Source organism: Haliotis rufescens, unplaced genomic scaffold, assembly GCF_023055435.1.
Source record: "Haliotis rufescens isolate VD_foot unplaced genomic scaffold, xgHalRufe1.0.p SCAF_8, whole genome shotgun sequence".
NCBI lineage: Eukaryota > Metazoa > Mollusca > Gastropoda > Lepetellida > Haliotidae > Haliotis > Haliotis rufescens.
This window is the reverse complement of record NW_025964372.1, coordinates 28,891,112-28,905,830: the sequence shown is the minus strand read 5'-3', so window position 1 is coordinate 28,905,830 and position 14,719 is coordinate 28,891,112. Positions and strand designations below refer to the sequence as shown.

At 41.8% G+C, this 14,719-nt stretch overlaps 1 protein-coding gene across 1 annotated transcript; it reads right to left on the bottom strand.

Moving 5' to 3' along the window:
* Positions 1 to 409: 409 nt before the first annotated feature.
* LOC124120371 (microsomal glutathione S-transferase 1-like) lies at positions 410 to 5,450 on the bottom strand. Its single transcript, XM_046483182.2, has 3 exons — positions 5,246 to 5,450; positions 2,808 to 2,893; positions 410 to 773 (listed from the first exon to the last, which is right to left on the bottom strand). The coding sequence occupies exons 1-3, from the start codon at positions 5,384 to 5,386 to the stop codon at positions 530 to 532; spliced, it is 471 nt and encodes a 156-aa protein (XP_046339138.1). The 5' UTR covers positions 5,387 to 5,450; the 3' UTR covers positions 410 to 529.
* Positions 5,451 to 14,719: the final 9,269 nt, after the last annotated feature.

Here is a 14,719-nt window from a genome sequence, read left to right as displayed (position 1 = left end):
CTATCTCACTTTGAGGCATAATAAAGATAAATACGATTATCACGTGTATCTTGAGCTATATGTCCAACTGCACGTCAGTGTAGAGGCGTATACGAGATAAGGATGTTTACTGTAAATACGGTTTAAAAAGACGGCTATTGGTCTATATATGGCCATTAGAATGCTCGGCAGTGTAGAGACGTACATGAGATAGGCGTATCTGGTTAATCGCTGTCAACACGGGTTAAAGGGCAAACTATGTGATTTTGACAAAATAGACAAAATAGTTTTCTCCGTCAGCACTTGGAAACCTACCAATTTGGACCCATACCAGAGCAGCCAATATGTCCAGTGACACATCATAAAATGATGTAAATAATTTTGGAAAAATCTGAGGACATTTTTTCCCAGCATGTTTTGGAACAAGTACTAAAATTCAAAAATATCCCAGGCCCCGTGAGAACATCAAATGATCGTCCTCTTTCTACGTATACATAGAGATATACATGTCCAAGTAGAGGGCGTGTTAAAAGTTGTCGACAACGTCGCATTAGAGGGTTCCACAGATGATGACACGGCCGACCATGATCATGTTGACGACTGCCCCAACGCCGAAGGCCAGGAATCTGATTGGCTGCGGCAGTGGGGCGAGGTAGGCGACGGTGTGGATGAGGCGTGCCGCTGTGAACGTCTGGAAGAGGCGTCTGGCGACGTGGGGTAGGGGATCCGATAGGACGTACAGCACGCCAATCACAGCGAAGGGCAAGATGTTCTCAAGGTCATTCTGATGGCATCTGAAAAAAAGATGACACGTTTACGGTTCGTCCCATAGAGGAATAGAACCCAGTTGAGATTCAGGGTTAGAATCGTCCACAGCAACCTATCCTGGTCGTAAGAGTCGTGACTTGATGGGCCGGGTGGCCAGGCTCGCCGGTTGGTTGTCATCGTACCCACACGGCGTGGATAGTTGCTAATAGCATCAATCACTGGAATGTCTGGTCCAGATTCGACTATTTACAGGCTGCCGTCATATAGCTGGAATATTGCTGAGTGCGGCATAAATAAACAAACAAACAAACAAACAAACAAGAAGGAAAGAAATCTCATGAATGAGTGAGTGAGTTAGGTTTAACGTCGCTTTGAACAGTATTTCAGTTACATCACGGCGTGTCAGCTTAGCGTGGAGGACAACCCGAACTGATGCGGGTCTGACACATTTACCACTTTGGTGAAACCCACGAGCTCACACGTGCTGACAGACCTAGAAACATAATTTGGGTGAACCGGGATTCGAACCCACAATCAAATGTTTCTGGCGTGCCCAAGACAACTCATGAAACTACCAAGAGATTGGCTAGACATGGAGTGAGATTGCTTTTGTTAACCGCCGCTTTGAACAGTATTCAGTTACATGCCACAGTTACATGGCAGGAAAGCCAAACGTGCTGCAGATGGGGGATGTTTTCGACTATGATCAAATCTGTTAGAGCTTGCTTGTCGAGAACTCAAAGGTCATGGTTTGGGACCCACGATCAGCAAATCCTGGCACTGCTTAGTAACACTCTAATCTACTGGGCAACTCAGTTTCCCGTAAACAGGAGAAAAACAACACATATATATATATATATATATATATATATATATATATATATATATATATATATATATATATATATACATATATATTGAACTACTTTATAAACGCAAAATGTCGGTATCCATATATATGTATGTATATAGAGGTCGTCATGAAAGACACTTCTAAAACCTCTTGTGCTCGATAGGGACTTAAGCACCCGCTCCCCTACCCAACCCAACTCCCGCTATACACACACCCACACACACACACGCTCCCAAACATACACACGCACACACATACACACCACAGGTCTCATTGCTCACTCCTGAATCCCGAAATTCCGAACAATACTTAACACAAATTTCAGCATCGTGATAAGGGTTTGATTTGAAGTTACATCGTATAAAAATATCGATAAAATTATATATTTATATATGTAAAGGATTGTTTACGTACACCATTATCAGTTTTATATATACGTCCCGTGTACCTCATAGCTGTGTCCCAAATACGTCTAAAAAGAGCCACGAATCCCGCGTACCAAGGGTTGGTTGGTTGGTTTGTTGTTTAACGCCGCTCTCAGCAATATTCCAGCTATATGACGGCGGTCTGTAAATAATCGAGTCTGGACCAGACAATCCAGTGATTGACATCATGAGCATCGATCCACGCAATTGGGATACGATGACATGCATCAACCAAGTCAGCGAGCCTGACCACCGGATCCCGTCAGTCGCCTTTTACGACAAGCATAGTCACCTTTTACGGCAAACATGTGTTGCTGAAGACCTTCACGGGTCGCGTATTAAGGGGGTTCGCAGCCTCAGAGGTGTACTTCAAGGGTCCATTGCAAAATTGGGGTGGGAACACTGGTGATGGAGGAAACATTGTTTTTAAAAGTAGTGTAAAGGGCCACCCTTAAACGTACCTCGATATCACCGCTTAGGTTTAGCACTACCAGAATCAGTGAGGTATGTTTGACGCTATGTACAGTATTTCAATAATACCACGACATGCCATCTTAATGTGAAAGGAAGCCGAAAGATGAAGGTCTTCGACGTTTACCACTTTGGTAAAACTCACGAGCACGGTATGGCGACCACAAAATCAGTAATTAGGACGAATCTCAGATTCCAAACAGGGCATGGGATTCCAAAGGGACGCAACTCTGCAGGCGCCTTAGACGACTGGGACACCGAGTCCGTGAATAGATAGTTATTGGCGTAAGCAGGATTGATATGCAATGTACCTTCGAACTCTCTCCACAGTTTGGTCGTCGAAGTTGACTTTGATGCCAGGTGCGCCCAACTTCAGGTCCTCTGGGTTGGAGAAGGTCTGGAAATATCGCCACACAAGTCGTGATTATACACGGTATATTACTTACATAATAACATTTTATATTATTTTCACGTCTGTAAATAATTGTTTTACTGAAATAATAACTATACCTAATATTGTAAGTGATGAAGAACAGCGCAACTGTGCCACGAACACGCAAACGATAACGCATAACAATGTTAAGGTATTAATTATGACGAACCTTGGGACGCTTGTCAGAGTTACGTCCCCTTGGGCCGCCACTCATTTACATATAACTAAAAATAACTGCTGCCTACGGCAACTTGTTCCAGTGAAGAACAAATTACACAAGAAGCCTGGAGTATCTTTTTTCCAGTTATATTTAACGGAGTGGACCAACCGAGGCATTTTTTAACAATATACCTTGGAGTTTGTATTATCAATTTATTTTTCACCTAGAATGAAACATACGGGCCAAAATGTGGATATTTTACTAAACCAAAAGGGCTACTTGGTGTATTGCGTCCCTTGGGCACGCCAGAAACCTATGATTGTGGGTTTGAATCCCGGTTCGCCCCGATTATGTTTCTATGTTTGTCAGTACCATACCCGTGCTCGTGGGTTTCATCGAAGTGGTAAACGTTTCCTGCATCACTTCGGGCTTTCCTCCCACATAAGCTGACACGCCGCGATATAACTGTAATACTGTTGAAGGCGGCGTTAAACCAAACTCACTAAAACACTCTTCAGTATGACTAGCGAACACTTTAACCACCAGGCTACCCCACCACCCCATGAAAGCAGTGGAAAGACTATGCATCCCAAGAACCATTCTACCTATTTGGGCATTTGAAATAAGTATTTCTCTCATAAATTGGCAGTCAGATTACAGATACAGGCTATGCTACCACAACCACTTGGCGATGAGGTGAGCGGGTGAGGTGAGGTGAAATGGGATTTAACGTCGAGTCCAAGATTATTGCACTTATATAGCGACGTGCATGTACGTGTGTGTGTTTGTGTGGCTGCTTGTACTAGTCCGGACTGATGCCGATTTATAGTGCTAGCACACTGAGATACCATGCCGCAGTTTAACATGAATACCCCACTCAGACACAGTATACTGACTCCGAGCCGACCAGTCCTTGTTTTAGCCCCTTAATGCCGAGCGCCAGACAGGGTAACAACAAGTACCATCTTTTAACGTCTTTTGGTATGACGCGGCCGGGGATCGAACCCCGGACCTTGAAGTGAGCGTCCTCACTTACCACTTTTCATTTAATAGGCATGGTCCGTCTCCAAATATGTTTACAATTTCCAAACATTGACAAACATGTTCCGTAACCTAAATCATTCCATGATCATATCTTTCATTTCCTCTCCGATCCCATGACGGTTATCTAGCTCCTGGAAATCATACACGCTGCTATTCTATCACAATTGTCAACACACTCTAATTCATGGACCCGTGAAGTTCCGGGGGGAGAAATACTTGAATAGGTATCCAGCAACCCATGCTTGCCGTAAAAGGCGACTATGCTTGTCGTAAAAGGCGACTATGCTTGTCGTAAAAGGCGACTATGCTTGTCGTAATAGGCGACTATGCTTTCCCTAAAAGGCGACTATGCTTGTCGTGATAGGCGTCTATGCTTGCCGTAAAAGGCGACTATGCTTGTCGTAATAGGCGACTATGCTTGCCGTAAGAGGCAACTAACGTATCGGGTGGTCAGGCTGGCTGACTTGGTTGATGCATGTCATCGTATCCCAATTGCGTGGATCAATGCTCATGATGTTAATCACTGGATTGTCTGGTCCAGACTCGATTATTTACAGACCGCTGTCAATATGGAATATTGCTGAGTGCGGCGTTAAACGACAAAGAAACAAAATAAACAAACGAATGTACTTTTGTTACACCCCTACTTAGAGCAACTTCATTAAGCAGCATGTGTGAGCCATGTTTTAAGTGTTCTTTCCAGTCACTAGAGACAATAATAATGTTTAAAAAGCTGATGCGCTTAATGCTGAAAACATACCTTAGTTGCCGTATTTTTCTCGAAAAATGTATATGTATAAAAATCTGAATAAATTACAAGTCCTCCGTTAAACGATCAAAATAGACTTGATTTATAAAAGCTGGATTTATCTGTCTCTCATTTGTCGATTCGTCATCACTCGCACATCTCCGTCACCAGCAAGTCATCATTCGGCTTGTTCGTCAATTACACAAGCTGGTCACGAATGACTGACAGTGATTGCGGAGTTGCATCAAGCGCATGTAAAAGCCTAAAGAAATCATAGTTGTCTGCCCTTGGGTGGAGACGGTATATCATGGTGGCAGGTGGATAGTTGGACAAAGAAGTTTCATACAAGCTTCTGACCACATACCTCATTCTTCATTCTGAACAGCGCCGTCAGTGGACTCATGAGGACTGTTTTCCCGATTAAAATCGAGCCATAGAAGGCAAACTGGGAGAACACGGGGTTATCGATGTAGCTCAGTTGGTCAGCCATGTTGAATGCGCTCATGCAGAAATACACTGAAATGTTCCCCTATGCTGATTTGGGGCACGCGGAAGGTATGGGTGCTGGGAACGAACGCTGCGCACGGTATAGGTAGCATGATCTGTTAGGGGTTCGCAAACTGTTGGCAGACTGTGAGGGTTTGGACACGCCTGGCTTGGTATTGTGAATAGCAGGATACATATAAATCTTGAAAGTTGAAACCTTGACAGTGACATAAAGAACTGCCCAAGTCCCGAGCTGCATACCGCGCATCCTGCAATAAGCGCTCTCCTTGACTAAACGCCATGTCAACGATTCCCGAAAGTAATAAGCTTAACGTCGCACTCAGCAATATTCAAGCCATATGACGGCGGCACATTAAAAAGCTGACCAACTTCTGTCCATTTGTTAATAAATTGACAACAACATCAAATTATTAGGTTATATTAGGAAGTTATTTATCTCTTCTTTCATTTGCATTGCATTCCTATCATTATCATACATTATATCACATCATATGTTTTGTTTGTTGCTTAAAGTCGTACTCAGCAATATTCCAGCCATATGATGGCGCTCTGTAAATAATCGAGTCAGGATCAGACAATCTAGTGATTGATATCATGAGCATCGATCAACGCAGTTGACATGTTTCGACCAAGTCATCGAGCCTGACCAACCGATCCCGTTAGTCGCCTCTTTATACGCCTGCTTTAAATATACATGTACCCCTGGTTAAATATTAGATGACAACAAAGATTTAAAACTTAATACAAATGAATAGTGCTACGCCTACCTAATCATCTTCCCGAGGCAAGAGAGTTAACTGACTTTAAAACTGGACTTTGATAGTCAGTTAACTCGTTTGCGTCGGGAAGATGCTACCTAATAAAATATACACGAATGTTTCGGTTTAATGCCGGGTCTAAGAGCTTCCGAAATAAGCCAATCTCACTGTGTTTATTCAAGTATTTACAGTATTTGTTGGTCCAACTGAGTTCGTACAGCGTGTTTTACACACTGGTCATGGTTCGGCTGGTGGTATCCGAACTACGGTGCAGTGATGACTCAGCGTTACAGCACTGTCACAAGCTAATTTACATATCTAATTTGTCATTGTAATCAGAGTAGCAAGTCATAATGGAAGTAGATTAGTGGATTTCCAGATTATGATCTTCTTGCCCTATACGTACACAACGTTTCGGGACTACTTTTTGCCTCTTCTTCAGGTAAATGACACGGTGGGAGGACATGGCATACATAGAGAATACAATGCTCTATTTAATACCGAAGAAGATGTCTACATACAGAGCGAATGTTAGTGTTTACCTATGAGGACAGCAAGTCGCAACAGAAGCGGAACCACAATTTCTCGACCTCACGTCACAATAAGATTCGAATGAACGTCCTCCGGATGACGGAAACAATACACTCTCGTGACGTGACATGACCCCAGGGCACATATGATTTTTATGATATGTAATAAATACGGGAACAATTGTTTACCTACATTTTATACCTACGTGGGCAAACATATCGGGGTTAATAAAAATACCATTTATTACCAACGAGGGCAAACATATCGGCGTACATAGATAGAGGTTATCACGCGAGTGTGTTTGGGGATAGTTAATATCCTGTATTAGGAATACATAGTGTTTATTCCTAATAAAGGATATTTACCATCCCCAAACACATAAGCGTGATAACCTCTTTATCATAAAATGTCATTCTTTAATTCTGTGCTTGAAAATCGCTTTCCCTCTCTCAAAAACATTTCTTAAACGTTGCGAGTTTTCCTGGAATGCGCGCATTAATATTTATTACGTCAGAGGGTAATTGATGTGTATAGTTCCAACTGAAATCTGTTTCTTATACAGTGGCGCAGCAACACATACGCAAAACAACAATTGTTTTTACTTGCATTTCGCGGCAATCCATCGGTCTCTCCGCTAGAGTAACTGCCCTTTGTCAAAGGGAAGCTACTCTAACCCTAGTCTATGAGACGTCATGGCCACGTTCAGACGTTGTTGACAGTCGGCCTGTCCTGTCAAAACGTTAAGCAGTGCAATCAGATGTACACACAGCAACAAAACGAAACAAGGTAACAATTCAAACATATTTCGGCCAAATCCAACTATTTTAATTTGTGGAAAAGGTTTCAAGCCGCAGAGTCCTACAAGCACCGATATAGCTACTGATCCCGCTTGGCTAGGCCTAGGGCCCTTGCAAAATTGTTTCGAAATTTATATCTCCAAAGTTGCCAAAACTTATAAAATGCCTTAGCGACGTCACAGTTAAACACTGATTTTAAGTATATTAGACTGTTCTTTTGATAATGATAGCAATTATCTCTGTAGTTAATCCAGATTCCCGATGGTTAATTCTGACTCGATTGCCGAATGACAAGGGCGACGCCATGTTTGTTTATAAACACTGAAAGTAGTCCCTACTTGGCCTTTGATATTTGCATCTCTATCCGCATATGACCCCAGCGGATATCGTTTTTATCCGTTGGCTTTCTCCTGCCGAGAAACCTACCCATTATATGATAAAAAAATCATATCTGCCCTTGGTTTATATCATGCCACGAGACAACAGAACATTGTTTCTGTCATCCGGACGGCATTGTTGACGTCATTCGAATCTCATTATGACGTCATAGCTCTTAGATTGCTGACGTCATTCGACAAGTTTTGTGCCCGCTGCTGTTGCGACTTGTCCTTTTAGGTAAACACTAACATTCGTCTCTGTATGTAGACATTGTGTTCATGTCATACTATATTTACGACACTCGCTCTCGCTTGGGAAATACCGGAATTTAGACACTCGTGTCGTAAACATAGTATGGCATAAACACTCATGTAATATCCTCTCTATAGTCCATGCACACACAGAGTGAGACATAGAAATTTGAGTAATGTAGAGATACATAAAGATTGTTATACAATTTAGAAGAATTGATGGAAATGGCAGTTGTAATAGGAGAGCGGCTATGTGTTAAATGAGCTGTATCAAAATGAAATGCCCCATGCACTCGGGAGGAAAACACTGATCACGATTGATAGATGACTTGGCTCGTCTGGCGTGGATCGCTTCTAGATCCTTCTTGCAGCTTGCGCTTCCTCCAGTTGTGAATGTTTGTACAGAGGAATTAGTGTGTTGCCAGGAGATGGAGAGGTTGAGATGCTGACGATGTGATCTGATAGGGATTGTACAGGTCATGTTTCTGGATCGAGGGCTTACGTTGTTTAAGGCGTATGTCTGCAGGTCTGGATGTTACACATTATAACTGGTACACATTCCCTCTCGGATTTGTCCGCCGTTGTACAGAATGTAATATAAATGACCTTGGAGATTTACATCCCCATATTCTATTTTCTCCTTACTGTCATTCTTTTTGGTGAGTGAGTGACAATTCCAGCAATATCACGGCGGGGGACACCAGAAATGGGCTTCACACATTGTACCCATGTCGGAAATCGAACCCGGGTCTTCGGCGTGACGAGCGAACGCTTTAACCACTAGGCTACCCCACCGCCCCCATTCTTTACGGAAGATATATGTGCACATTACATTACTTTGAATAATGTAATACAAGTAAAACCCTCAATGTATACTGATAATCAGACCCCATGGAACCTAATTAAGCAAGATTTCTAAAAGATATCTTGTTTTTAAACAGTAGGTATGGCAATGAACTATTGTTGAGAAAATTTTCTGTAACAGAGTGATTGGTGAGACGCTTCAGTTACTTTTTACGATGTCCTTGGCTTACTCTTCACACCTTGTATATGTTATGTCATTAGCATAAGTTTGTATTATCCTCCAAACAAGATTTACTGTATTAAAATGTTTTTATTATAGAGATATTTTATAATTGAAAATGGTAAAATAAGCAAAATAATCACAAGAATATCCCTGTTCTGAGTGAATTTCCTGGCGCTTCAGTGAACCTGTTGCGCCCAGACCAGACGCTCATCTCTGGTGACCCCCGTCGTGATATTGCTGGAATATTGCTAAAAGCGGCGTAAAACCATACTCACTCACTGTAACATGACAACAGGAAAGTGCCGTCCACATATTAGGTGGAAATGTTTGGCCTCCAACATCCAGAACCTGTCTTGAGCATTCATTTCTGAAGGTTGTGTTAATGTTCTTCAGATCGACCTTCTCCACCACCCCACACCCCAACTCCCCTCTAATTAAGGTAGCTTTGAACATACGTCCAGTATTGCTAGAGCCCGATTGGTTGAATTTGAAGTTAGTATCAACTGGAATAGTTTTTGCCTTGAGCAGCTGTAACTATGTTCAATGTATTGGCCTTGTCCTTCCACTTCCACAAAGTGAGAGCTGTTAGTTTTTTGGGTTCGTTAAGGCAAGTTTGTTCTTCGCTAAGTCAACAATAATAAGATTCATTTCAAATAAAAAAATAATATTAACACTATAATAACAATAATTATAATTGCCACTCCGTGGTGGTCATAGAAAGGGAGGATTGAATCCCCTGAACCAAACGTACCCCTCCCCGAAGCTGGTTAAGACTGGGTTACAGAACGACATGAAAAAATCATCTTTCAACTCGGAATCCCAATAAGGCTCCCTCCAGTATACAAACCAACCAAACTGGAGATGGGACTTGCCCCAGGGGGAGGCACAGAAGCCATCCAAGAATACCTTGGACGTAATAACTAATGTCCACACTTCTTGAGTGTGTGAAAGCAACAGGATGGCCAGGAATACCACAAATAAATAGCAAATTACTGAGGCAGCATTGGGATAAGGCCATATCCGAGAGCAGACTATTCTGACCAGTTCCGGCTACTAAAGCTGTACAGTCGCGAGCTTACTGCCAACACGCGTCAGGTGCCTTTACGTGAACCCTCAGGTCAGTAGCAGACCCGAAATTGCAAATGAACGTTCTCATTGTTCTCCCTAAATTACCTGATGTTGTTGTCTCTGATGACCAACACATGGCTCACAACATGAAATTCCTGATGGTGGCCTCGACGATTTTGAGTTTTCTCCGTCTCCCGACATACTCCTGTCAGTGATCTTATTGATAACCCCTTGTATATTTTACTTATGTCATGTTATAATCAAATCTGCGATTAACCGATTGAGTAAAGGAGGACAATGAAACAATTTAACCCATCATTTCCACAGAATCAACTTGACAAATCCAATAACATTCAGTCGCTCTTATTTCGGAATGTTCTTTGCATGGCATTAACTGTTGCGTGTATGCTGCTCGATCACCGGAGGAACTTCCTACCGTTTCCAAAGACCATGAACCACAAAAGGGGAATAAACAAAATCACCAAAAGAAAACCGGTTCCAAATAAAACTAAAGGAAACAAGAAAGATATATCCTGGATAACACTTTGCTTGAAATTACGTTCCTTGGGGTAATCAATGTCAAAATAAAACAAAATACAAGACAACTAAGGAGAAAATTCTAAATCAAAGTTAAAGGTTTCGGACACAAAGAAAGAGAAAGTGAGATAAGAAAAATAATTTCATAAAACAAATTAAACCGTTGAATCTAATGAAAATCAGTTTTACAGGCAATTAAATGCAACCAATGGCAGTGATGAGAAAAGACCCACCACGGATTCCAGTGAAAGATTTTGGAAGAGTTGTGGTCTCTACCCAGGAACTGCAACCTCAATGTAACCATGGACAGAAGATAACAATAATAATGTACATGACAAAAGAAAGTCACCATTGTTGAGTTTCATTACACCTGTTTGCCTGACAAATGTAATTAAAAAGTCCAAATCTAATACGGCGCCAGGGCCTGATGGTATTCGAAAACGGTTTTTGAAACTGTTGTGTCAAAACGCTATTACTTAACTGTTTAAATTCTCATGTCGATACAGAGGATATTCCGCTTTGGTTGTGCAAAGGTCGAACAATACTTTTCCCAAAGAAAGGTGATTTGACTGATCCCCAAAACGCCCGCCCTATTACTTGTCTGAATACACAGTACAAATATTGAAAGGGTGTCATCATAGAGCGTTTCAAGCCATTATTTACATGGAACAGAAAGGAGGCAGAAAGGGATGCTTGGGTTGTAAGGATCAATTGCTGGTTCAGAACATTATCCCCCAAGAGGCTAAAACTTACCACCATATCCTCTCAATGTGTTGGATAGACTAGAGAGAAGTTTATGATTCTGTGCCTCACGAATGGATTTTGAGGTCATTGGAATGTACTGACCTCCCCGCGCGACTACTTGTTTAAGTCTTTAGTGAAATGCTGGTCAACTCAACTTGAGATGTATTCGCAAGGACAGGTGGTGCCTTCGGAAACCATTTCTATTAGAACATGAATATTTCCAGGCGATCCTTTCAGTTCTTTGCTTTTCCGATTGTCACTAAATCCTTTAAGATTTTGCTCAGCAAAGAGGAAGGTTATCACCCTGGACCTCCTCAGCACAGGTCCCCAACACCCCTTACTCAACTCTTTTACACGGATGACCTTGAACTTATTGCCAATGGAGATTCCACAATAAAAAACAGATTCTCATTGTCGAGTCCTTTTCTAATGTAAGTCTCATAGTCTCTCTCTCAATAATTTGTACCGAACAAACAGTTGAACCACTAAAATGTCTTTATCCACGAAGCCACCCAACCTCCCACCATTTACAAGTTAAATGCTCTTTGAACAGCAGTCCAGTTATATCACAACGTGTCACTTTGGTGATACGAGCACGGGTAAGATGTTGACAAACCAGAGATCATTATCAGGGCGTTCTCTTGACATGTCTTAGGGAAGCAGGGGAGGCAACTCTGCACAGTGTATAACTGAAATACTCTGCAAAGCACTTTTGTATCTCACTCACTTTAACCCGGGATTCAAACGCACGATTTAAGTTTCTGGTACGACTAAGGCGCTCGACTACGGCTTAGCAAATTCTGGCACCTTGGACGACTGGGTACTGCTGTGGTATCGGGCAATACGCAACAGCATTGTGTACCCCTAAAACATACTCATACTTTTTTCATTTTGAACTGACTTCAAAAACTCGAGAATGTCCCTTACAACATTCCATATAAAACACTTGTATTTTGAAATAAGTGTTTACATTATCAAAAAAGCATGAGTGTATTTTGGGGTTAAATAACGCTGTTGACTGCTGGCAAACACAGCAGAGAGTAAAGTTTTAAACTCGTGGGCGTAAGAAGTTTCCAGGAGAATGGAACATGCACGTACACGCTTCTAGCCACCCTCAACCGTTAACCATAAGCGAGATATATTCTTAAATATAATATAATATTTTCAACTTGACATTAAGCCGTATTCAATGCCTTGCATGTAAGTTGTTATAATACTACGGCTCAGCAAGCCAAGCTAACGTACACCAAATGTTTGTTTGTTTGTTTGCCTGTTGTTTAACGCCGCACTCAGCAATATTCCGGCTATATGACGGCGGTCTGTTAATAATCGAGTCTGGACCAGACGATCCAGTGATTGACATCATCAACCTCGATCCACGCAATTGGGATCGATGACATGCATCAACCAAGTCAGCGAGTCTGACCACCCGATCCCGTTAGTCGCCTCTTACGACAGGCATAGTTGCCTTTTACGACAAGCATGGGATGCTGAAGACCTAATATTCCCCGGATCCTTACGGGTCCTCGCACCAAATGAGCTAAATCTATACCTAGAGCCGCTGGAACGGGAGGGATCGACCATTTTATATTCTTGGGGTAGTGGGCTGGGTTTTTATCGAAAGAAATATATTGTACCTGAAAATGTTTGAATTTTTTAATTTTGCTTCAGGCCTTTGAAAAAAAGAAAGAAATTGCTTGCCACAAAAATGACATTGTTGCAAGGTGTTTTTCTTAAAAAGAATTCAGTCTCATAGATTTAAATGGAATAATATGTGTTTTATTTCAACTCAAACTACCGATGCTAGTAGTCATCGTTACAGGAGACTGGCTCTTGTGAACTTATCCAACAGCTGGCTCGTGGCGCATCACTGGATTGTGTGTAGACTGTCTCCCAGACCCTTGAGAATAAATAAATAAAAAAGTCCGACTTAAGCCTAGAATGATTTGGCAAGTCTAGATTACTTCAGCTCCAGACATTAAGCATTGTTCTCGGAACCATTTGGATTAGAATTGTTTTTAATTTGTAGATATATATTCTAAGTTACGAAAACTTTATATCTGGGACTAAATGTCAGTCTAGATTGTCTTGTCCGGACTCGATACAGCCGTCATATAGCTGGAATATTGCTGAGTCGAAGTCATTTGGAATACGTGTCGAATTATCCGAAGATGACAGAGTGATAACTCGAATCTGCCTAGACCTTAAAGGTAAATCTTATTAAACTTATACAGGTGATACGATTTTACTATATTTCGTCTGTACAACATCTGTTAATATGTACATATAAGATTCATGAAGGTGTCAACACCCTCCCCCCTCCCAAGAACCCCCACTATTACTTACACTTATCTCAAAAGCATTGAGCAAATGTTTACGTACATCATTATTTTATTTTTAAATTATGTATCTCCATATCAAATACGATTTTATTTGCGTCCCGCTCACTACACTGCTAACTACCGAATACTCTAAATAGATCCACGTACCGAAAGGGGTTGGCAGGATCATTCATTTGTGTGCGATGCCAGGTGATTTTAAAATTAGTTCCTATTTAACTGAATTCGTACACTGAGTGAAACACGTTTCTGGTGTTCCCCGCCTTGATGTGGCTGGAATATTGCTTGAAGCGGCGCAAAACCAAACTCACTCACACGAAGATATTGCAAACGTGCAACTCCCTACGATAACTTATGAATAAACCACGGCACAGTCGATAACAGCAGGGGTGGTAGTTTTGCTCGTGGGCAGCACGGTGGGGTCCACGTGGCGCATTGACGAATACACGCAGTGCTTGAAATGCACGTGCATTGCGTCACTCTCCACGTCAGATTGCTTCCGGTGCACGCAGAACGCCAACTGTTCCTAAAAGTTGTGTTCCATGTGGATCCCTGTCGAGTTGTTTAGCGGTACTGGATGATTGTGATTCTGTAACAAATTCCGTCATTGTCTGTTTAAACCTTAAATGTGATGATTATAAATCGCACGTTGAGACAAGTTACAGTTGTGTATCGCCTCGGTGTTTAGAAGACATGCAGTCACTCTGCGCTCACCCTTATCTGTGTCGAAGGCCGTAGTTAACTTTTTTTGACAGCAGGGGGCAAATGTTTTTACAAGTATCACTTTTCCCCAACTTGATTCAAATAAAACTGTTTTCTGTAAAAAATCAAACTAATCAAAATGGCTGGTGTATTTGACAATCCCGTGTTCCCCTACTTTGCTTTCTATATTCACAGTGTT